The sequence below is a fragment of the Ornithorhynchus anatinus genome, chromosome 2 (assembly GCF_004115215.2).
Source record: "Ornithorhynchus anatinus isolate Pmale09 chromosome 2, mOrnAna1.pri.v4, whole genome shotgun sequence".
Classification (NCBI taxonomy): domain Eukaryota; kingdom Metazoa; phylum Chordata; class Mammalia; order Monotremata; family Ornithorhynchidae; genus Ornithorhynchus; species Ornithorhynchus anatinus.
In genome coordinates this window covers 38256909-38282583 of record NC_041729.1, presented here as the reverse complement: position 1 = coordinate 38282583, position 25675 = coordinate 38256909, and the positions used below count along the sequence as shown (strand labels likewise).

Here is a 25675-nt window from a genome sequence, read left to right as displayed (position 1 = left end):
ACAGCCTGCTCAATTCACCCCTCTAGCACCAGCCTATGTGCCTCCATCTCATTTCTCTCACCATCAAACCCTTGATCACACCCCCCTACCTGACTGGAACTCCTTTGCCTTTCATTTCCACCAGAGCAGCAGTGTTGCCGAATTGTAGTTTCCAAGCGCTCAGTACAGTGCCCTGCACACAGTAAGCGCTCAATAAATACGACTGAAAGAATATTGCATAGCGGATAGAGCACAGGCCTGTGAGTCAGAAGGATCTGGGTTCTAATCTCGGCTCTGTCACTTGTCTGCTGTGAGATCTTGGACAAGTCACTTAATTTCTCTGTGCCTCAGTTGCCTCATCCGTAGAATGGGGATTAAGAATGGTGAGCCCCATGTGGGACAGGAATTGTGTTTAATCTAATTAGCTTGTATCTACCCCAGTGCTTAGAACAGTGGTTGGCCCATAGTAAACACTTAACAAATGCCAATAAAAAAAAACTTTTAAAAAGACCATCACTCTCCCCAACTTCAAAGTCCTACCTAAATGATGTCTCCTCCAGGAGCCTTCCCTGACTAACTTCTCATCTCCCCACCCTATACACTCTCTCTTCTGCATCACCTATGCATTTGCATCCATACCCCTAAACACTTTAATACTCACTCCAACCCCACAACACTTATGTACATATCCTTTTACTCTGCTGTCTCCCCTAGCTGTAATTTATTTTACTGTCCATCTCCCCAACTCTAAACCCGCAGCACTGACATACATGTCCTTATACCTTGCCGTTTCCCCTATCTGTAACTTATCTTACTACGTATCTCCACCACTAGTTCATAAGTTCCTTTTAGGCCAGGATTTTCTACCAACTTTCTTTTACTCCCCGAAGCACTTAGTGCACAGTGTTCTGCACACAATAAGCAAGCAATAAACACCAATGATGAACTGATTCACTTCATACTCAAATTGTTTTCCTCTGACCAACTTGCTTTTGGTCACTTCATTTTGACTCACAGTTCAGGAGCAACTGTGGCACTAAGACTTCAAAATATTTTCTTCCCACGTCCCTCCCAGAAACTCCATTCTGGAACACTAAGTTCAAACAGTTCATGAGGAAAGGTCATTTCAAATGACTCCACCTATGTAAGGAAGTTCTTGTCATTGCAGCAAACCCAGTTTCCACCAGATGTTCTGTCATCGGCAAACACGCCCTAAGAAATTATTTTAGGTAATTGGAGGAAAGTCGTGAAGTAACTTCCCAATGTGCTTGACACTGCCATCAAGTGTAAATTTTATGACAAAAGAAACCTGTTTTTCTTGTCAGAAGCACGAGAAAGGTGAGTCAACATTCTAAATTACTCTCTCCAATTATACTTTGGCTTTTCAATAGTACTAGGTGTAGGCTGACTACAGTGACTAGTGACTACAGTGTGCACAGCACAGTAATGAACACGAGAAATGAAACACCAACCTCAAGGAGCAAGACAGCGACCCTCATGGCATTAAGCAATCAACAAATCAGTGGTATTTACCCAGAGCTTATAGTACTAAGCACTTGGTAGAGCACAGTATAGACATTACAATAAATTACATATGTGTACATAAGCAGGGTGAGGTGGGATAAGGCTAGTGACTTAGCTACCTTAGAAATTTATTCCATTGTCTAGTTGCTCTATCACTACTCCAACTCTGATGATCTAGTAGACAGGTCAGGGCTTGGTGCGTGACCTTGGGTAAGTCACTTCACTTCTCTGTGCCTCCGTTTCCTCATGTGTAAAATGAGGATTAAGATTATAAATCCCACCTGGGACAGGGACTGTGTCCAACCCAATTATCTTGTAACTACCCCAACATCATCAATCATATTTATTGAATGCTTAATGTGTGCAGGCACTGCACTAATTTCTTGGGAGAGTACAAACGATAATATAACAGATAACAGACACATCCTTTGTCCACAGTGAGTTTACTCTCAAGTTTACAGTCTACTCCAGCACTTAAATCAGTTCCTGGAACATACTAAATATTTAACAAATATCACAACTATTAATTAATAATAATAATGCTGGTATTTGTTAAGCACTTACTATGTGCCGAGCACTGTTCTAAGTGCTGTAGATACAGGGTAAGCAGGTTGTCCCACATGAGGCTCACAGTCTTAATCCTCATTTTACAGATGAGGTAACTGAGGCACCGAGAAGTTAAGTGACTTGCCCAAAGTCACACAGCTGACAGGTGACAGAGCCAGGATTAGAACCCATGACCCCTGACTCCTAAACCCATGCTCCTTCCACTGAGCCACGCTGCTTCTCTAGTGTAATTATTATTACACTACCTATTGCTTGAGCTCTTAGGAGCACTACCACCTTGATGCCAATTGAATTCATTAATGAAATCTTTTATCCTCCCAAGCAAGCTAATTTATTATACTTATCATTCAAAAGCAAGCTCAAACAGATGGCTGAGATGCTTTGGAGCTTGAAAGACAAGTTCAACTATGGTGAAGAGAATTTCAGAAAATAAACTTGTTATGCCTGAATATCACCAGTTTCCTCTTTACTAAAGGCTGAGTGCCTTCCTCAGGGCTTCTCTAGCAGGTTCTGTGGGAAGGGTAGATGGGGAAGAGCATTTCCATTGTCCTGACTCCTGATAACTTGGGAACATTGAGCTAAATAGTAGGGATGTCCCTGAAATCAGAAAGATGGAGGACAAGTGTAGCTGCCTGGTGGTCAGAGCTTGTACCTTTCCTCACATCTCCCGGCCAAATCGCTAATGACCAGTTCGAAAAGAGAACAGATGACAAAATGTTGGGGAAGGTGAGGTGAAATTGAGCTTATGGATCTCCTGAGAAGAGCTGAGAAATGCCTCAGGATGTCCTGAAATATGATACAGTTGGTAGACAAAATCCCTTCCTCAAGAAATTTAGTCTGATGGATTATAGTAGTAGTAATAATAATAGCATTTATTTAGGGCAATGAACTGTTTTTTCTTTTTTTTATGGCACTTGTTAAGTGCTTATTATGTGCCAGGCACTGTACTAAGCACTGGGGCAGATACAAGTAATCAGGTTGGACACAGTCCCTGTCCTACATGGAGCTCACAGTCTTAATCCCCATTTTACAGATGAGGTAACTGAGGCACAGATAATTTAAGTAACTTGCCCAAGGCCACACAGCAAACAAGTAGAGGAGCAGGGATTATAAACCAGGACCATCTGACTTTTAAGCCCTGTTCTAACCACTTGAGAAAGTACAATAGAAGCAAGAGACACATTCCCTGCTTGTACTCCAAACTCATAAAAATATTTGCAAATGATCAGAATTGACTGTTCAATGGTATTACACAAATCTCAAGGATGGGAATAAAAGAATACACAAGTACTCGGGATGGCTGTTGGGTTGGTATGACTTGGAGTGTTGGAAAGTAATCAAGAAAGTTTGGTAGGAGGAAGTGGGGCTTTAGGAGGGCTTTGAGCCCAGGGAGAGTTGTGATCTGACAGAACTCTTTGGGAGAAAGGGGAAAGGAGTTCCAAGCCAAGGGAACAGCATGAACGAGGGGTGGAGGTGGGAGACTCAAGAGCGAGGTTCAGCGAAAAACGTTCATTTGGGAGGAACCAAGAGAGCAAGTGCTGAGTAGTAGCAACTGAAGGAAGCCAATATGCAAGATGGGAGAAGTGGTGGAAAGTTTGGAAGCTGATTGTGATGGAGTTTTTACTGTGCAGTTAGGGTGGATCATTTGGGAGTATTTATTTATTTAATTTTTTATAATTTGGGAGTATTCTATTTATTGCTATTGTTCTTGTCTGTCTCCCCCGATTAGACTCTAAGCCCATCAAAGGGCAGGGACTGTCTTCATCTGTTACCGATCTGTACATTCCAAGCGCTTAGTACAGTGCTCTGCACATAGTAAGCGTTCAATAAATACTAATGAATGAATGAATGAGTGAATGAATGAATAACATAGTACCAGTCCTACCTCCCAGCCTGCCCTGGGTACCTGCACATTTGCAGAAGCAGTGCGGCCTAGTGGAAAGAGCACAGGTCTGGAAGTCTGAAGGATGTGGATGCTAATCCTGGCTTTGCCACTTATTCGCTGTGTGACCTTGGGCAAGCCACTTCATTTCTCAGTGCCTCAGTTCCCTCATCTGTAAAATGGGAATTAAGACTGTGAGTTCTATGTGGGACAGGTAGTATATCTGACCCAAATATGATATATCTACCCCAGCGCTTAGAAGAGTGGCATATAGTAAGCCCTTAACCAATACCACAATAATTATTATTATTACTACAGTCGACCTACAGGCATTTCTAGCCCCCAAGCCTGACCCTCACCTTGGGGTTCTTCGAGGCAATCGTCACTCCTAGGAGACGTTGGCAGCCAAATAGGGAGAGGACCCAAAACAACTAGTCTCCACTCTCTCAGACTTCAGCAGCCCATTGGGAATCCTGGCCGATCAGGAGGCACATGGTACTCTCTGTGTATCTCAGTGCAAGCTAACATGTTTGAGTCCTTTCATTCTGAACTGAATAATGACAAAAGGACCTAACATTAAATCCCCTTCACCTCTGCTGATCACATGAGTTATTGTTTGGGTGGATTCCAAGAAATGTTGTCAGTCTGCCATTAAGCTTGCCTCTAGAAATAAACAAATAAGAACTACATGAATGTTTCCCCAGTAAGACACTCCTGCTGAGTTGCTCAATGGACATCCAGTGAGCTGGTGCTTGAGATTTCTTCTCCACCAGTTTTTCTCGTCTGCCGAACTGGAGTAAAGGGTAGATTCTAAACCCTGCCTGCTCCCATTACCCCATTGTAATCTGAATTGAATTTTGTGTTGGGATTAGTTTTTGTTTCCTCTCTGGAAAGTCACCAGTCCTCCTGCAACTGAAAAGGGAGGAAAGAAGAGGAAGTGAGCCGTGATGAGGATCCCAGAAAGACAGTAGAGAACTCATGACCAGTGGTCTTATGAGAAATAAAATTAGTTGGAAGAGGAAATGTGATGCTAATAGCTCCACCACTTACTTGCTGGGTGACCTTGGGCAAGTGCCTGAATTCTCTGTGCCTCAGTTCTCTCATCTGCAAATAGGGATTTAATACCTCATCTCCCTTCTCAGGCTGCGAGCCCCTTGTGGGACCTGATTATCTTGTATCTATCCCAGTGTTTTGTACAATGTTTGGCATTGTAAGCTCTTAAATGTCATTATTATTATAGGCCAGGATATTTAATGCTTCCTCTGGTACAGCAAGTACCCTTTCAAAGGGATTATCATTCCAAACTGATCACTCACAAATTAGAGAGTATTCAAACAATCAGTCAGATGATGGTATTTAAATGCTTACTCTGTGCAGAACACTATACTAAGGACTTGGAAGAGTAAGCTTCTTAAGAGCTGGGACTGAGTTTCCTAGCTGAATTGTACTCTCTCAAGTGCTGAATACAGTGCTCTGCACACACAGTAAGTGCTCAATAAAAAGCACTGATTGAATGACAGTACAGTAAAGTAGAATTGGTAGACCTGATCCCCGGCCTCAAGAAATTTTATGACCAGCAATCTACCCTTCCATGGAGCAATCTGAGCTGCTTATAACAATGCTAGAGACGGAAAGAGAATTATCCCAGCGAGGAAAGGATAAACAGAAGAAAAGGATTTGGCAAGATGCATACTTGTTAACACCCTAGTACAAGAGTTCAACCTCTGTGTAAAGTCATCATTCCATACTAATGAATGTCCAGTGACTGTTCAGTTCAAGGAAATCTTGCCCTGTTTATCTAAAGGTTATAGGAGCCACACCTTCCAACTTGTTTTAGTAGCAGTCTAAAGATTTATTAGCAAACATCCACTCACTTTCATCCTCGAGTTAGATCTTTCACCCTTTAGGAGTAAAGCAGGACTGTGTACTAATCTACCACATTTAATACATTCTATTTGGCCAGGCACAAAGACACCACAAAAGTCTTCTGTCAGAAAAGGCTTCCGGTTCCCTGGGAAACTCAATTCAATGGGCTGATAGCATCATCAAGAGTCCTTAAGTCACGCATACAGAATCAATCCATCAGTCATATTTACTGATGTCATAAACACTGGAAGCACACACCCCAGAAAATGTGTGGGCGATTACGAACAGCTGCTCAGGATTGGCAGAGCATTATGGACTGACAATTAGTCTGAAGATGACCAACGTTTTGAACCAGCCTACGCAGAGCTGATGCAATCACTGAATTCTGTTACCTAGGAAGCACCTTGTCCTGCAAAATCAAGAGAGACAAGCTAGTTAAAACTAGATTTTTAAAAAGCAAGTATGACTTTTGGAACGTTCAAATAGTATTATATGACACCAAAATGGAAGGATAATTTCAACCAAATTGAAGGATTATAAGGCAATTCTTGAGTCCAACTTTGTTTATGACTGTGAGAACCACACCTATGACATGTCACGTTCAAATTCTGAAACAATCCCACCGATGCCTTCTGCATGCAGCCCTTTTTGAGTAACAAGACAAGATCAAAAACAATGAGGCCCTGGAACACAGTCATACCCGCAGCATCAAAGCACTTTTTATCATATCACACCTTCTCTTCGTGGATTATGTGAAAGTGGTTGGTAGTGGGATAGCCAAATAATTAATAATAATAATAATGAAGGTGGTATTTGTTTAGCGCTTACTATGTGCAGAGCACTGTTCTAAGCACTGGGGGAGATACAGGGTCATCGGGTTGTCCCAAGTGAGGCTCACATTTAATCCCTATTTTCCAGATGAGGGAACTGAGGTACAGAGAAGTAAAGTGACTTGCCCAGAGTCACACAGCTGACAAGTAGCGGAGCTGGGATTCGAACGCATGACCTCTGACTCCCAAGCCCAGGCTCTTTCCACTGAGCCACGCTGCTACTCTATGATAAACTGAATTTAGATGAGTCTAAACAGGGGAGAAGGAGAAACTCTCTACATTCAAAATGAAGCAAAACCTCAAATGAAATGGCACAGTGAGAAGCCGTTTGGAGACAGCCACAAAAAAACAGATCAGCTGGACATGTAACAAGGAGAAATGAGGGTACTGTCTTGGAGCAGAGGATGTAGGAAGACCCTAACACCAGAGAGATATGAGATCAACGCCAGGCACTTGAGTAAACAAATGCAAGAGCACAGTTGCGCTGTGCCCCTTCCCTGCTGTGTGACCTTGGGCAAGTTACATCTTCTCTGTGCCTCAGTTCCTTCATCTGTAAGGAAGGGATTACGACATATCTGAGAAAGAGCATAGCATAGTGGAAAGAGCACAGGCCTGGGAGTCAGCAGGTCATGGGTTCTAATCCCTGCTCCACCACTTGCCTGCTGTGCAACCTTGATCAAGTCACTTAACTGCTCTGTGCCTCAGTTGCCTCATCCATAAAATGGAGATTAAGACTGTGAGTCCAGTGCGGGACAGGGACCATGTCCAATCTGATCAACTCGTATCTACCCCAGAGGTAAGTACAGTGCCTGGCACATAGTAAACATTTAACAAATATCATTAAAAAAAGGGCCAGGGGGAGGGCAGAGTTCTGCACACAGTCAGTGCTCTGTGAATACCTCTGATTGATTGGTGATATCTATTCTGCTTCCCATTTAGACTGTGATCCCATGTGGGACAAAGACTGTGTCCAACCTGATTTCCTTGTATTTATCCCACTGTTTAGTATGTTGCATGGCACATAGTAAATGCTTAACAAATATCACAATTATTATTACGTTATATGTACACAATACAGAAAGAACTGCCAGTTACACATCCATTTACCAGCAACATCTGCATGAGTGCACCAATAAAATCTCACCAATAAAATCTCTCAAGGCCAACTTCAAGCCTGAAGGATATAAACATTATTCCTTTCAGCTTTTGCTTCTATTTACTATCTGTCCAATCCCACCAAACTAGAGGGTTTTCTATTACAAAATGTAAAAGAGACAATATTATCAGCTAATATTTGTGGGGTTTTCTACTGGCGTCTACCTTTATTTAGGTGTGATTGTGTCATATTTCCTCATCAACTACATTCTGTTCAGCACAGAGCACACACTGGAAGTACCCAAAATGCAATAAACATAGAAACAGTCAAACCTTCACCTGTGTACATACTTTTTCAAAGGAATAATGATGATGATAATAATAGTGGTATTTGTTAGCACCTACTACGTGCCAAGCACCGTACTAACCACTGGGCTAGATACAAGACAATGAGGTCCCACACGGGACTCACATGCTAAGTAGGAGGGAATGCAGTTTTTGAATTCCCATTTTGCAGATGAGAGAACTGAGGTGCGGAGAAGTGAAATGACTTGTCCAAGGGCACACAGCAGATAAGTGGCAGAGTGGGGATTAGAACACAGGTCTTCTGACTCCCAGGTCCCTGCTCTATCCCCTAGGCCCTGCTGCTTCCCTAGGGGACCATATGTGCCACAAAGAATCTCTCCTCTAAAAGCTGTTCTCCCTGATGTCCCCAGGCATTTTAATTTCCATTCACAAGGAGATTAATGACAGAGATAGGAGAGGCACCAAAAGGATCTCTGGGTGTTTAGAGGGGCCCTTTCCTCTATTGTCAGGCGTGGCCAAGTTGGCAAAGTGCAGGAAGAGGGGACAACTGGGAAGGACCTTTGAGGCCCCCTCCAAGTTTGAGGGGGTGATAGTGAAGGCTCCCTCAGTGGTCCTAAAGGCCAGGTAAACCCACATTGGAGCAGCAGGGGAGAAAGACAAGGTGCACTTTTCTGCTCTCTGGGTCCAGCCTGCTCTGGTAACTCAAGCTTCCAGATTTGTGCTTCTGGATTAAGGAGCTTTTTTTTTGTAGAAACACAGAGTTCAACAGCCTGTCGTCCCTCAGACGAGGAATCGCTTAGCAACACTGTAATGGACACCTTTTCCTACCCGCAGTCTGTTAGGCTCACGCAGAGGGCAGAGTACTTCCGTGGCTCAGTGGAAAGAGCATGGGCTTTGGAGTCAGGGCTCATGAGTTCGAATCCCAGCTCTGCCACTTGTCGGCTGTGTGACTGTGGGCAAGTCACTTAACTTCTCTGGGCCTCAGTTCCCTCATCTGTAAAATGGGGATTAAGACTGTGAGCCCCACGTGGGACAACCTGATTCCCCTGTGTCTACCCCAGCGCTTAGAACAGTGCTCGGCACATAGTAAGCGCTTAACAAATACCAACATTATTATTATTATTACTTTCTAAATAACTTTCTCGGGAGGGATCTTTTAAGGCTGGAAAGGCATTAAATATGATGAAAAGTAGGATGGTCCAGATATAGACCCCCTATGCTGTGGAATGGAGGTAGCTTGTCATTTAAACTTGTACATTGCTCCGCTGTGAGGTAGGGAAAGGCTGTGACTCTTCTCCCCATTTTACAGATGAGCTAACCAAAGCCCAGAGAGAGATTGAGTGTCTTGCACAAGGGTCCACAGCCAACAGCAAAGCCCAGTCTAGTTACAATTCTCCTACTTCACTATCCCACAACAGGAAGGGGCAGATTTCATCATTAATTCACGTGCTTGCAACACTCAATGTTCTTTTTTTTAAAAAAATGCTATTTATTAAGGGCTTATTATGTGCCAGGCACTGTACTAAGCACTGGGGTAGATACAAGATAACCAGGTTGAACCTAATCCGTCTCCTACACTGGGCTCATAGCCTTAATCCCCATTTTACAGATGCGGTAACTGAGGCACAGGGAAGTTAAATGACTTGTCCAAGGTCACAGACCACCTAAGTGGCAGCGTCTCACCTAGAATCCAGATCCTCTGAATCCCAGGCCAATGCCATTTCCACCAGGCCATTTGGCCTCTCAATCTTATTTCCCTCAAATTGAGTCTACTTTTTTTCAGACCCTGGAGGTAAGGGCCTTGGCTAATTTACCAGGCTGCTGGAGAGGCAGTTGTAATTCCGTTTTAGATCTTATCAATATTTCTGCAATTAAACACCGTGATGGCCAATCTGTACTGAGTGGCTGCGTATGGAGGGAGGTAAATAGGAAAATGGTGGTCAAATGCTTAATAATAATAATAATAACAATAATAATAATAATAGTGATATTTGTAAAGTGCTTATTGTCAAGCACTTCTTTTGGGGGAAGAGGTGATTGGGAAGGGAGGGGTGCATATTAGGATTCCCCAAGAAAAACGCTGTAGTTTCAGCTGGACTTCCATGCTATGTAAATTCACTGCCTGAAGCCAACCCTGAAACTAACATGGGATTATCTATTCTGATGGCTTTTGTTTCATTTTTTTTGAATGGCATTTGTGCAGATCACCCCCCAAAACCATGGAGCTGGGGCAAGACCCTCTCTGGCTCACCCTGCAGTCTGGGGAGGACAATAGGGGAACCTAGAGATATCAGGGTCAGGGACTGGTTCCTAGACAGAGGCCAGGAAGACAATCCATCATCTTGGGCCCACCAGGCTACACTGTGGGGCCTGGCTTGCCGTGTGCCAGGCTGTCAGCCACCAGTGGGGCCACCTGCTGCTGCGGTGACCCTGAGGGAAGAGAGTCCCCATTCCTGAGGGGCCTGAAACCCACACACATGTTGTCCCAGACTAGCAAGGGGTAGAGAAGCAACTTGGTATAGTGGATACAGCACGGCCCTGGGAGTCAGAAGGTCTTGGGTTCTAATCCAGGCTCTGCCACTTATCTGCTGTGGGACCTTGGGCAAATCACTTCTCTTTTCTGGGTCTCAGTTACCTCATCTGTAAAATGGGGATTGAGACTATGAGCCCCATGTGGGAAAGGGACTATGTCCAATCTGATTTGCTTGTACCCGCCCCAGTGCTTAGTACAGTGCTTGGCACAAAGTGAGCGCTTAACAAATACTATTATTATTATTACTGTTATTATTGAGCACCTGGCCCTGCCCCCAGCCCCTGCCCCAGGGACTTTGGGTTCAATCAATCAATCAATTGTATTTGTTGAGCACTTACTCAGGGCAGGACACTACTGCATGCTTGGGAGGGTACATTCTAACAATTGTTAGACATGTTCTCTGCCCACACCGGCAACTGCAATTCCCAATTTCATTTTTGAGGGCTGCCCCCTTAGTGCTAGACTCTCCACCAACCCACAAAGGAGACCCTGGCTCAGAACCTCAGATCCAACAATGCACTACAGTAACCAGAGTGGCAGACTTCCGGCTTTATGATCCTACATTGACTGCAGTTTCTCTGTTATCCATAAAGCGCTTACTGGTATTTATGGAGCATTTACTATCAATCATCGATACTTATTGAGCACCTACCATATGCAGAGCACTTGGAAGTGTATAATATAGTAGATAGAAATGATCCCTCCACTCAACGGGTTTACAAACTTTGTGCCAGACACTAAGCTAAGGCCTGGGTTAGAGAGAAGATAACCAGATCTGACACAGTCTCTGTCCCATCTTCAGGGTGGAGGGTTCACAATCTAGACTATTTTCTGAGGACTGGATACTTTTCCTGAGCCTAACTTCCCTCCTCTAGACTGTATATGTTGGTATTTGTTATGCGTTTGCTATGTGCAGAGCACTGTTCTAAGCGCTGGGGGGAGATACAAGGTGATCAGGTTGTCCCACTTGAGGCTCACAATCTTAAATCCCCATTTTACAGATGAGGTAACTAGGGCACAGAGAAGTGAAGTGACTTGCCCACAGTCACACATCTGACAAGTGGTAGCGTCGGAATTTGAACCCATGACCTCTGACTCCCAGACCCAGGCTATTTCCACTGCTTCTCTTTGTGTCTGTTATATTGTTGTAGCATACTCTCCTAAGTACTTAGTACAGCTCTCTGCACACAGTAAGTGCTCGATAAATATGAGTGACTTACTGACTGACCTCCTTAATTAGGCACAGGGCTACTCTTATAAGCTATCAGAGGTAAACACAATCGAGCCCAGATTTGGCTTTGCATCCAAGGAAAATGGAAAGTGCTGTGGGCAAAATAGTTTTGCTATTGGAAGCTTTGCCGCTGGCTGTTCCAGAATGCCCTGGAGCTTTGAGCTGAGTTTTGAAACATGGATCAGGAGAGAGGGAGGCTGGAGGGATTGGGTAACTGTGGGGATAGGACACACGAGGAAATCTCCCAGGTTCTTCGAACCCCACTGTCCTTTCGGTAGTTCTTTCAACCCCACTGCACTTTCGGGAGTTCAGAAACCCAGAGTCCAAGGCCTCTTGAGAAAGCTGCTGTTTCGGGCGGCAAGATCTCAAATGCAATTGGTTTACCTAATAATTTGTAAACACGCTTGTTCCCTCCCCTCTTTCCTATTCGATCACAAGGCGAGTGATGGCACCAGCAGGAGAAGGAATAAAAGCAAGCTGCTAGGGCCTAGGTAGCCCTACTCAGCCAGGAAGCAGAGAGCAGAAAATCGCCCGAGGGAAAACAAGGGAACAAGGAGCAGAAAACCTCCCCAGGGACAAGATGAATTTCTTCCCAGCCCTTTCACCAGAAACCTGGACTTTACTTGCTGCATTTGTGACCCTTCTGATTTTGTAAGTAGCTTTGATTTTCTTTCATGGTAGAATCCACTAAGTGCTTTGAAGGGATCTACAGTCCCTGTTTCACTGCAGTGAACTTTCCGTGATGGACAAGACCCTCTGCTCCCTTCACAGGGTGTGGAGGACAGGGGAAAAAGTTATGTGAGCTATGTATCATCATAAAGCAGTCCCTTTCGATCAACCATCCATCAATCATATTTATGGAGTGTCCACCTCAGACACCCCAGAATGTAAGCTCGTTGTGGGCAGGGAATGTGCCTGTTGTTGTAGCGTACTCTCCCAACCACTTAGTGAGCTCTGCACACAGTAAGTGCTCAATAAATATGATTGAATGAATGAATGTGTGTGTAGAACACTTGGGAGGGTACAGTATAGCAGAATTGGTAGATATGTCCCCTGCCCTCAAGTGGCTTATGGACTAGAGTCCCTTTGCCACACAGAAAATGAGGATTGAGACACTGGAGAACTGAAATATCTGTGACCACTCTCTGTTCTTCCATGGTGAGTGATAGAGAAATCTGTGGCCTGGCTCAGAGTGTTCTGAGTGAGCACTTGAGTGCAGAGCACTGTATTACAACAGGGAACATTCTGAACCAGCTATAGGAATGGTGGTTCCTAATGTAACAGGCACTAATGAAGAATGGCTGTTGCATTAGGATTCTATTCGTTCATTAACTAATAAGAATAATTATTGTGGTGTTTGTTAAGCACCTACTGTGTTCCAGGTACTGCACTAAGCGCTGAGGTGAATACAAGCAAATGAGGTTGGACACAGTCCCTGTCCCACATCAGGATCACAGTTTCAATCCCTGTTTAACAGATGAGGGAACTGAGACGCAGAGAAGTGAAGTGACTTGCACAAGGTTACACAGCAGATGAGTGGCAGAGCCGGAATTAGAACTCACAACCTTCTGACTCCCAGGCCCAGTGCTTCTATCCACTACGCCATGAACGTTGGGACTGTTCTGGGAGTTGAAGAAGACTGTACCTATTCAGAGCGGTGTTGCCTAGCAGAAGGAACATGGGCCTGGGAGTCAGGGGACCTGGGTGATAATCCCGGATCTGCCACCGGCCTGCTGTGGGACCTGGGTCAAAGTCGCTTAATATCTCTGGGGCTCAGTTTCCTTATCTGTAAAATGGGTGTCAATTCCTGTTCTCCCTTCTTCTTAGCCTGAGAGCCCAATGAGGGACAAAGACTGTGTCTAACATAATTATCTTGTATCTACACCGATTATTTGTACAGTGTTTGACACATAGTAAGTATTTAATAAAAATTATCATTATTATTATTTAAGTACTAATAATGGTACTGGTTAGACTCTCCCCATCCCACCTGTCCCACCTGACCCTGTAAGCATTGCAGTGAGGGTGAAGCACTGAGAGTGAAGCTATGGCAGAAATTTGAGAGATAAGATGATGGAAAGGAAAGATGCCCTTGTTAATTAACAGGCCCCTGATACTGGTGAATAACCTCTCATCCAATGTTAAACCCACAATCAGGCTATACAAGGATTTCCTACCCCCAAAAGTCTGGACCCAACTTTCTTGCCTGAGAAGGAAGAAACCAGACTAATGAGGAGGTTCCTGTTTCCTAAAGATTGCATTTAAGTGTGCTCAGGCTGGGAAAAGCCTGGTTAATGCCTCTATTGCAAAAGAGAACTGGTTTCATGGATGCTCAGAAATCTCTTCCTTCTGTGTACTCAGGCTGTCATGCTCTAATAGATGACTTATCATCCTTAAAATCAACATAGAAGAGAAACATTGACTTTTATTTCCTAGAAAGAAGTTCCAGAAATTTGTGGAGTACTTACTATGTGCAGAAACACTATACTGAGTGCTTGAGAGGGTACAGTACAACAAAGTTAGCAGATACTTTCCCAGCCCACAGTGAGCTTACAATCTAGAGACTGGAGTTCAGAGCATGGGAGAGTAGAGAAGCTTGCATGGAGGTGGGGGTGGGCTGACGACCGACTGTAAGTGGGGCCCAGTGGCAACTGAGATCGAGGATCGCTTAACTCTGCAAACCCGGTCACCTGTCTTCCCCCTGGGCTACAATGATAAATTTATTATTTTGTTTTTGTTTTTAGATTTTTTCTTTTAAATGTTTTGCCTTACTATGTTCCAGGCACTGTACTAAGCACTGAGGTAGATGCAAGCTAATCAGGTTGGATACAGTCCATGTCCCACATGGGGCTCATAGTATTAATCCCCATTTTACAGATGAAGTAACTGAGGCACATGTAAGTTAAGTGATTTGCTCAAGGTCACACAACAGACAAGCAGAGTAGCCAGGATTAGCACCCAGGTCCTTCTGACTCCCAGGCCCATGCTCTATCTACTAGGCCTTGATGCTTCTCATTCCCTCATACTCCCTCTGATCTGACTTTTGGCTTCACCCTATTCTCTGTCTCCTCCTCCTCTCCCGCTGCTCTCCCTCCTTCATCACCCCCTTCCCTAACCTAGGACTTTGCAGCCCCAGCCGGATCAGCTGTTAGCTCTCCTGAGCGGTTGCCACTTGGACTCCTCTCCTGCCTCTCACTGTAACCCAACCTACCCATCCAGAGCCCAGAGCCCTAGCCCCCAAAGCAAAGATTACCAACTAATCACACAAACAGGCCAGGTCTACCCAATCAAGTGGAGGTCTGGCAAGTCATCCGGTGAATTTAGGACATGTAGTTAGCCATTTCCTGAAGTATTTCTACAGAAATGGTTACCTGCCATCCCTGAAATTTACTTAAGCCCATCGAGATCAGGCCAAATTTCTCTCAGAAAGTTTCAAGTAACTTCCAAATCCTTAGCCTCTCTCAAATCTGGGAGGAGGAGAAGGGGATGCAGATCCATTTCCGATTACCAGAGAACAGAGCCAAAGTTTAATGGCTTGTCCCAAATTAAATGACACACTGGGGAGGACTCAGAATAGAAACTTACCAAGGAAATCTATCCTTGTTTTCCCCTTGGGGAAGGCATAGAGCGAAATGCCATTGGACGGCATTCTCATGCGGCTGAAGAAATGGATGCAAGCTTGGTGGTCCCTTGTTGTTTTGAATTGAAAAGTAATCTTACTTCAGAAATCTAAGTAGAGTTTGAACCAGGGTGTGGAATAACTGATGCAGCTAGATGTGCAGTGTGGCAGGGAGAGACTATGACTGAATGAACGAGATGGGTGATTCCACTTTAATATTTCACTTACTCATTTACCATCCGGGTGTTAACATTACAGATATGGGATCTGGCCATATAGTATTTTTAAGAAGTTGGGGATTCCTGGACCAAGGCCTCTGCCGTTCGTTGGGACATTTCTGGAATATCGAAATGTAAGTAACAGAAACAGCTTCCCCCCAGGTATTTTAAACTTTTAGCTCATCCACCTATTTCTGACTCAAATTCAGGGTCTTGCATCCCTCAGAAGAGACTGGGTAAGTGGTGCAATGAGGAAAGGAATGGTGTGGAATCAGGGATTGGGAAGGGATCTTTGATCCAGTTTCTCAGGAATGGCATAATGGCTGATTCTTATTGTCCAAATGTGTTGGAAGAGTTATAACTCTGTTTATTTCCTCCTTGTATACATCCAAGGAAATCAAGAACATCCCCACTGCTAGCTGAATTATCTGGCTGGTTCGGCCACAGAGAGAAAAAAAATCAATTAATGATGTTTAATGCGCATCCTCTGAGGGTTAAGGACTGTATTAAGTGCTTGGGAGAGTACAATATCATAGAATTCGTAAATACATTCCCTGCCCACAACGAGATTACGGTCTAGAGGGGGAAGCAGACATTAATATAAACAAAAATAGTAACTAACAATAATGATGGCATTTGTTCAGTGCTTACTATTTGTCAAGCACTGTTCTAAGCTCTGGGGTACATACAAGCTAATCAGTTTGGACACAATTCCTGTCCCACATGGGGTTCACAGTCTTAATCCCCATTTAACAGATGAAGTAACTGAGACACAGAGAGGTTAAGTGACATGTCCAAGGTTGCACAGTAGAAAAGTGGCAGTGCTTGGGTTTAGAACCCAGCTCCTCTAACCTCAGGCTTGTGCTTTTTCCATTAGGGCACACTGCTTCACACTAGGCCATGCTGAACAACTGAACTATTTAACTGTGCTAATAATGATAATAATAATATTTCTTAGGTGCTTACTCCGTGCCAAGTACTGTTCTAAGCACTGGAGTAGTTACAAGGTAATCAGGTTGTTCCACATGGGGTTCACAATCTTAATCCCCATTTATAGATGAGGTGACTGAGGCACAGAGAGGTGAAGTGGCTTGCCCAAGGTCACATAGCAGACAAACAGCAGGGTCAGGATTAGAACCCTCATCCTCTGACTCCCAAGCTCATGCTCTTCCAACTAAGCCACACTGCTTCGCCTAGCATGCTGTATACTAGGCTATAGTCTCTTTGGCCATAAATTAGTTTTGTTTGTAAAAACTTTCACAATATAGTACACTTCTTCCCTCCCACTCTCCATCTGCTCCACCAACAGCATGCCTGACGGGATTCTTGGTCCTGAAGTCACTCTAACTCAACCAAGGATCTTTCATATTTGACTCTATTATCGTAGATGCCTGCCCAATCCCCTACCTGATTGGGGTGTGGCAGGCCCAGCCTTAGTGTCTGTATGGTGAGGGAAGGAAGTTAATCCTGGCCCGAATTACAGGACACAATCAAGGCATGAGCTGTGCAGACAAGTGTATGTATTTCACCTAAGAAAGCACTCTATAAATACCACTGATTGAGTATATTTATATGATATTTTAAATATTTTCATATACATATGTATGTGTGACTATGTAATATCATTATTATTGTTATCGTGGTATTATGTAAAGTTTTTACTGTGTGTCAAGCACTGTTTTAAGCCTGGGGTAAATACAAGCTAATTCAATTGTACACAGTCGCTGTCCCACATGGGGCTCACAGTCTAAGTAGGAAAGAATAGGATTTAATGCCCCTTTTAGCACTGAGGGAACTGAGGCACAGAGAAATTAAGTGACTTGCCCCAGGTCACACAGCAAACAGTTGTCAGAGCCAGGTTTAGAACCCAGGTCTGCTGACTCCCAGGCCTGTACTCTTTCCACTAGGCCATGCTGCTTCTATATATTTCAACATTGAATTAAAAAATATAAATTCAGAGTTTTGGCAATTGAGGTTGAGTCCTCATCTGGGTAGCAGCATCTTGTAGTGGAAAGATCACGCAGTATGCGCTTAACAAATACCATTAAAAAATATATATCCTGGGCCCTCTCTGTAGCTAATCTGTCCTAGGAAGAGGAAAGTAGCTATTGCCCTATTACAGCTCATAGGGAGATGAATTAAATTATAGACTAACCAATCCTAATCAAGAACACTAAAATAAGTCCCCAAAACAGTACTCGGTCCCTCACCACACCAGGCAGTGGTTCTGAATGTGACTATCCACATCCTTCCTTCTATTTTAGAGATTCGAAAGGTAGGTCTTATTCCTCCTCTGCGGGGGTGGTACGTGGTAAACCCTTCAGACATTGCCTGATGACCCTGTGGACCCTGGAGCTCCTGTTCTTAGATGTTCGCCTTCCTTTTTTATAGCTCAAACAGCTGGTTGGAATCTCTAGACTGTGAGTTGCTTTTGGGCAGGGAAAGTGCCTGCTAATTCTGTTGTATTGTACTCTCTCAAGAACTTAGTACAGTGCTCTGGACTTAGTAAGTGCTCAATAAATATGATTGATTGATTGACTGAACACCTGCCTTCATTCTATGGACTGTCTCCCTCTGCACCACAATATCTGGTATTTAACCAAATTCTTCATTCTTCTTCAGGGAATTTTTGAGTTTGACAAGAAGTGCTATGAAAAATATGGTAAAGTGTGGGGGTAAGTATTTCCCAGTAAATCTTCCCAACATTTTTTGAATGGCATTTGTTCTGCGCTCACTATGTCCCAGCGACTTTACTAAGCACTGCTGTATATACATGCTAATCGGGTTGGACACAGTCCATGTCCCAAAATCTTAATCCCCATTTTATAGACCAGGTGACTGAGGCAAAGAGAAGTTAAGTGACTTGGCCAAGGTCACATGCTGGACTCTACCGAAGGCTTTAGAGAAGCAGCGTGGCGCAGTGGAAAGAGCACGGACTTTGGAGTCAGGGCTCATGAGTTCAAATCCCAGCTCTGCCACTTGTCAGCTGTGTGACTGTGGGCAAGTCACTTAACTTCTCTGTGCCTCAGTTCCCTCATCTGTAAAATGGGGATGAAGACTGTGAGCCCCACGTGGGACAACCTGATTCCCCTGTGTTTACCCCAGCGCTTAGAACAGTGCTCTGCACATAGTAAGCGCTTAACAAATACCAACATTATTATTATTATTATTTAGATCTGAGGATGAAATCTTGAAATATGGTTAAGCACACAGCAACCAGTCAGCTTCTGCTGCTTAAGCAGGATACACACACACACACACACACATACACACGCACACACACACACATTTACACACAGAAAGATAGAGAAATTCTGTGGTTAGTATTAACTGATTCCACACACAAAAAAAGCATTCTGAGCAAAAAAATGCTAAAGAAAATAGTTTCTCATAGAAAACAATATAGGGTTCATTAATGGAATCCCAAGATCTAAAAAATGGAGCAACACATCATATCTACAGTATATTTAAAAACAGTGATAAAAGTAATATAGTATAGTTATATAAGTAGCAATGTAAATAGATATACAAGATTTTGAATTACATCAGTGGCATTTATTGAGCATTTGCTATATCCAGAGCACTGTACTAAGCACTTGGGAGGGTACAAAACAGCAGAATTAGCAGATACATTCCCTGCCCATAATGAGCTTACAGTCTAGAGGGGGAATCATGTGTATTTACATGCATGAATACTTAATTTTCAAAATGTTCTCTTTCATATTTGATTCACTAAAAAGACTCCTTGTCCTAACAAACAAGAAAACTTCTCTCAACTAATGGTAAAATGAAATGGACTTTAATTACTTTATTCAAGTCAACCAAAATACTTCTCTGGTAGGATAGGAGAGGATGGGAGGTATTTAAGCCAAGTAAACTTGGCAGCATTATCTAAAGCAGTAAAATAAATACTGGCATGAAAATCCAGGAGTGCTATTTTGAGAGAGCACTAAAAGAGTAGCATTTATATCTGTGGAGAGTTGAGTGGGTGTGTATCAATCAGTGGTATTTATTGAGTACTTTCTATGTGCAGACCAGTGTACTTGGTGCTTGGGAGAGTACAATACAACTGAATTAGCAGACACGTTCTCTGCCCATGGTGATTTTACAGTGTAGAGGGGGAGACAGAAATGAGTATAAATGACTAATTGATAATGTATAATTTGAAGATATGTATGTAAATTCTGTGGAGTTGAGGGTAGGGTGATAATCAGATGCCCAAAGGTCAAAAGTCTAAGTGCACAGATGACACTGAAGGGTGAGTGAACCCAGGAAAAGAGGGCTTAAACAGAGAAGGCCTCTTTGGAGTTGTGACCTTAATAATTCTTTGAAGGTGGGAAGAGTGATGGTCTGGCATATATGGAAGGGAAGGGAGTTCCTGGCTAAGGAGAGTAGGTAGAAAGGGGTCAGTGGAGAAATGGGCAAGATCAGGGCACACTGAGTAAACTGGTGATAGAAGAGCAGAGTGTGCAGGCTGGGCTGTAGTAGGAGAACAGTGAGGTGAGGGATAATGGGGATAACTGACTGAAAGCTTTAAAATCAATGGTAAAGAGTTTACGTTTAATACAGTGGTGGATGGGGAGCCACTGGAAATTCCTGAGGAGGGGAGAGATATAGACAAAACATTGTTTTAGAAAAATATGTGCAGCAGAGTGAAATGTTGGACTGGAGTCAGGAGAGACAGGAGGCTGGGAGGTCAGCGAAGAGGCACATGCAGTTGTCAAGGTGGGATAGGGTAAGTGGATCAGCATGATAGCAGTTTGGATGGAGAGGAAAGAGTGGGTTTGAGCAATGTTGTGAAAATAGAATTGACAGGATTTGGTGACAGAGTGAATATGTGGGTGGAATGAGAGAGATGAATCCAGGACCAACGCTTGTTCTCCCTCCCTGTTAAACTGTATGTACCTAGTTGGTGAGTGTGTGAAGTGGGGTGGAATGGGACATCATGGAGTAAAGGACTCAGAGAAGGTGGACAGTGAAAATAATAATAATAATAATAATGTTGGTATTTGTTAAGTGCTTACTATGTGCAGAGCACTGTTCTAAGTGCTGGGGTAGATACAGAGTAATCAGGTTGTCCCACATGAGGCTTACAGTTAATCCCCATTTTACAGATGAGGTCACTGAGGCACAGAGAAGTTAAGTGACTTGCCCACAGTCACACAGCTGACAAGTGGCAGAGCCGGGAGTCGAACTCATGACCTCTGACTCCAAAGCCCAGGCTTTTTCCACTGAGCCACGTTGCTTCCCCGCTGCCTCCCCTGAAAAGATCGTCAGGGACATCCACGTGTATATTCAAGTCCCCAAGGATCAATGTAGGGATGGAAAATAAGAGGAGGAATGTGAGGAAAATATCAAAATGGTTCAGAAAGTTGGAGGAGGGTCCTGGGGCAGGCGGTAGATGAGTGGGACTAGTAATTGGACTGGGTGGTAGAGATAGAAGATGTGGACTTCAAAGGAAAGGAAGGCGAGAGATGGGGGAGGTGGGATGGTATAAAAATGGCATTGGACGGCAAGATGAAAGCCCACTTCTCTCCTCCCCAGTAAGTCTGGGGGGTGGGAGAAGATGAAGTCCCCTCTAAAAATAGAAGCAAGGGAGACTGTGTCATCTAGGGAAAGCCACGTTTCAGTGATGGTGAGGATGGTGAGGAGGATCACTGAGTGATTGGGTCAGGAACAGGTCAGTGATGAAGGGAAGATTTCCCATGATGGAGTGGGGGTTCCACAGGCCACACTTGCCTGAGTCTGGAATAGGAGGGGTGCGTGGGGCGGGGACGGTGTGAGGGGTAGGAAGGGGGTGGGATGGGAGTGAGCTAGCAGAGGCCAGTGCCATGGGGAGGGGTTGAGGGGCAGGCCCGGGACAGGATGACAGGGATGGGGTGGGGGATAGGATGGGAGTACACTGAAGAGGGAGGAGGTGTTCTGGAGGGCAGAGATGTGGGGATTAGAGACGGAGAAAACTGAGGGCACAAGGAGGGTCCGGGAGGGTCTGGGAGGGGAGCTAGGGTGTAAGAGCAAGGTAGCAAGGTAGAATGTAAGAGCATGGGAAGCAGCATGGTATAGTGGTTAGAGCATGGGCCTGGGAGTCAAAAGGTCATGGGTTCTCATCCTGAAATCTACCACTTGTCTGCTGTATGGCCTTGGGCAAAACACTGCACTTGCCTATATTTCATTTACCTCATCTGTAAAATGGGGATTAAGACTGTGAGCCCCATGTGGGACATCGACTTTGTCCAACCTGATTTAATTGTATCCACCCCAGCGCTTAGTACAGTGCCTGGCACATAAGTGCCAGTGCCTGGTGCTTGACAAATACCATTATTATTATCATTATTATTCATTTGGAGCTTCAGCATAATAATAATAATAATAATGTTGGGATTTGCTAAGCGCTTACTATGTGTCGAGCACTGTTCTAAGCGCTGGGGTAGACATAGGGGAATCAGGTTGTCCCACGTGGGGCTCACAGTCTTAATCCCCATTTTACAGATGAGGGAACTGAGGCCCAGAGAAGTTAAGTGACTTGCCCACAGTCACACAGCCGACAAGTGGCAGAGCTGGGATTCGAGCTCATGAGCCCTGACTCCAAAGCCCATGCTCTTTCCACTGATTGATCCTGGGTCTGCCACTTGTCTGCTGTGTGACCTTGAGCAAGTCACTTCACTTCTCTGGCCCTCAGTGTCCTCATTTATAAAATGTGAGCCCCATAAGGGACAGGGACTGTGACCAATCCAATTTGCTTGTATCGACCCCAGGGCTTAGTACAGTGCCTGGCACATAATAAGTGCTTAACAAATACCATTATCATTATTATTATAATTATTATTATGATCTGTAGACCCAGTGGCCAAGGCAGGTTCTTCTAGTAGGAGGTGACTCCGACCCTCCCACCTGGGGGAAATCCACAAAGTCTGGGATGAGATTTACGGGTCATTAAAGTGTCTATCCAGAATGAATGGGCCAGCACTGTCAAGTTGTTGTTGATGGGTGATCCCTCGACACATCTCTTAACCCCCTGGGGAGTCCACAGAGTCCGCAGTCCTACTTCTTTTGCCTCAGCCCAGTGTCTCCAAAGGGTGGCAGTCCCAAGGCCCCAGTGCACGGTTGGGGGAGAGGGTGTCCCCTCCCTTGGTGGAGTTCTAGGCTCCTGTTGCGCTTGGGGGAGGGACCCAGGAGGCCGGTGTCTCATCCCTCTGAGCAACCCCGGGCCTCTGTTGGCGGGCCTCGAGGGACCACGACTCTCCCCTTGCTCAGTCCTCTGGTCCCCACGTGTAGAGGGTGACCCTTCCCTCAGGCCTGAGCCTGGGCCTCCAGGGTGAGGGGTTAGGGGCTGGTCCTCCGAGGGCGGGAGGGTGGAGAAGACACTCTCCTTGATTCAGTCTACGGCCCCTCCCTTGTGGAGTGGGTTCTGGGGTGGTGGGCGGCCCCTCTCTCTGGAAAGGTCAGAGGTGGGGGGCGTTGGGTGGGGAGGGGCCAGAAGGCTCAGCACACCCTCCTTCTGTCACAGACTTTACCCTTCTGCAGGTGTGGAGGGAGTTGGGGGTAGGCGGGGGAGGAGATCAGCAACCACTGTGCTTGGCTCTGGAAGGAATGCCCCAATTTAGACCTCTGACACTGTCGCTGCTGCCTCTCACAGTCCTACTGCCATGTTGGGAATTACATTATTACATTAATCAAATTCTTGGATATGAATATATAAATTGTAAAATATATAAACTGTAAAATGGGCATTACCTGTGAGCCTCATGTGGGACAACCTCATTACCCTGTCTCTACCCCAGCGCTTAGAACAGTGCTCTGCACATAGTAAGCGCTTAACAAATACCAACATTATTCAATTGTCCTTCCTCTTCTACGGTGTTACTGATTGTGAAATTCCATCCTGGTGTGCAACGGTGACTGAAAAGATCAATGCCTGAACACCACCTCTTTCGGCATCCTTTACTAAGCTTGTGGGTTTGTCCCTTATATGACAGACCTATTTTCAAGCCTGCCTCATGGTCCTCTGATCTTTGCAAAGGCTCTGCCCGAGAAGCAGCACCCCCTCTCCCGGTGCCTGCCTTCCAGCCTAGTCCATCGTCGCACTGCTATCTCATCTCACATTATGTGAGACTCTAGTTTCCGGTGCCTGTCAGTTATTTGTTCGGCTCCCAACGAGGTTGCATGTGCTCCCTTTAGGTTCATGATACTACCGCTTCCACGAATCTTCTTTATAGTTCTGTAGCTTCATGTCCCATGACTTACAGTCATTTTTACAGTGATTTTACCAGTGGACAGTAACAACCCAGTAATCAATTTGGGCAGCAAGACAGATACTATTTATTTTCTTGACAACCAAAGTTAAAAACAAAAAACAAAAGCACTTTCTAAAAATAGTCCAAGCATCATCCCTTAGGTTCTGCCAGCAGTAGCTTTAAAAGTGCCTTTTTTTTTTTGTATTCAAAAACGATTTCATCTTTAGATAACAGGGCAGAACTTTAGCAACTCTGATATGTCTGTATTGTATTTGTCCCTGATTGTGTCCCTACTTTTGATTTTCTACAACCTACAATATCCCAGGCACTGAGGGATATTGATTGGATTGAGGGATGCTATCTTTCGCCTGCCTGCTGAGAAATTGTTGTAACACTGATTAAGGTGATGGGGAGAAAAAGGGGCCGACGGGCTCAGAGAACACCGTTAGTCTCTTCCCACGATGACAACTGTGATCCAACCTAACTGGGATGCTCCTTTATAAAGTCCAGTTTGAGGGAAGTTGATAATTTAATTGGAAATCCTGAGATTTCAAAGCCAGGTAGCCTTTCCCGTGTCCCTTCTTAGCTCTCCATTGTAACAGTGAGATTTTATTTAAAAAGTAAATATTGTGACTTGGTGGAAAGAGAGATTGGGTTATAGTCGACTCTTATTGTGTGCAGGCATTCAGAAGAATTCATTTGATTAGTAAATTACTAAGGCTCTCCTGCTCCGAGGATTTCTCTGAAATGCTCATTAAAATTTTCATTTTCTTGGTTGTCTGTTCTAAATAGGATTTTTGATGGTAGACAGCCAATCCTGGCCATTCTGGATCCTGACATCATCAAAACTGTTCTGGTGAAAGAGTTTCACGACTCTTTTCCAAACCGACGGGTAGGTTCCCACGCCTGAAGAGATTTTCTCTGCAGATATCTACCGTGATTTCGGCTTTCTCAGTGACATCAATCCAAAGTTGCCTTGAGTTCTCCCTTCAGTGTCAAAGAGAGTTCACTTTCTTTGACTGAATCTTTCATTTTTTGAAAATAATATTTGTTAAGCGCGTACTACATGCCAGTCACTGTCCAAAGCTTTGGGGTAGATACAAGATAATCAGGAAGGACACAATCCCTGTCCTACATTGGACTCACAGTCTTAATACCCATTTTATAGATGAGGTAACTGAGATACAGAGAAGTTAAGTAACTTGCCCAAGGTCACACAACAGGCAGGTGGTTGAGCCAGGATTAGAACCCAGGTCCTCCTATTCCCAGGCCTGTGCTCTTTCCACTAGGACATGCCGCTTTTCAGGGAGTCTTCTGCTTTCTCTCTCTCTCCCACTGACCAAACATAATAATATTAATATTTGTTAAGCGCTTAGTGTGTGCAGAACACTGTCCTAAGTGCTGGGGTAGATACAGGGTAATCAGGTTGTCCCACGTGAGGCTCACAGTTAATCCCCATTTTACAGATGAGGTGACTGAGGCACAGAGAAGTGGAGTGATTTGCCCACAGTCACACAACTGACAAGAGTCAGAGTCGGGAATTCGAACCCATGACCTCTGTCTCCCAAGCCCGGGCTCTTTCCACTGAGCCACGCTGCAGTATTTTCTTTGGCCACCCGTGACTGTAACACTTGAGACTGTGTTCCTAGCCAGCGCCTCTGCTTGGTTGGCCCACAGCGGACGTTCTTAGTGTGATCCTTTAAAAACCATGCTGGAAGCCAGAGAGTTCTTTGTCATTGCCAGCAGATGAGAGTGATAGTGCTGATGGCAGCTCTCTCCATGGCAAAATGA

At 44.5% G+C, this 25675-nt stretch overlaps 1 protein-coding gene across 1 annotated transcript in view; it reads left to right on the top strand.

Moving 5' to 3' along the window:
* The first annotated feature begins 12289 nt into the window (after positions 1-12289).
* Positions 12290-25675, top strand: part of LOC100089880 (cytochrome P450 3A21-like) — a 33815-nt gene continuing 20429 nt past the window's right edge. The window contains exons 1-4 of the mRNA XM_029058834.2: positions 12290-12464; positions 15691-15784; positions 18273-18325; positions 24677-24776. Coding sequence (XP_028914667.1) covers positions 12394-12464; positions 15691-15784; positions 18273-18325; positions 24677-24776 — 318 coding nt within the window. The 5' untranslated portion in view covers positions 12290-12393. The remainder of the gene's footprint in view (positions 12465-15690; positions 15785-18272; positions 18326-24676; positions 24777-25675) is intronic.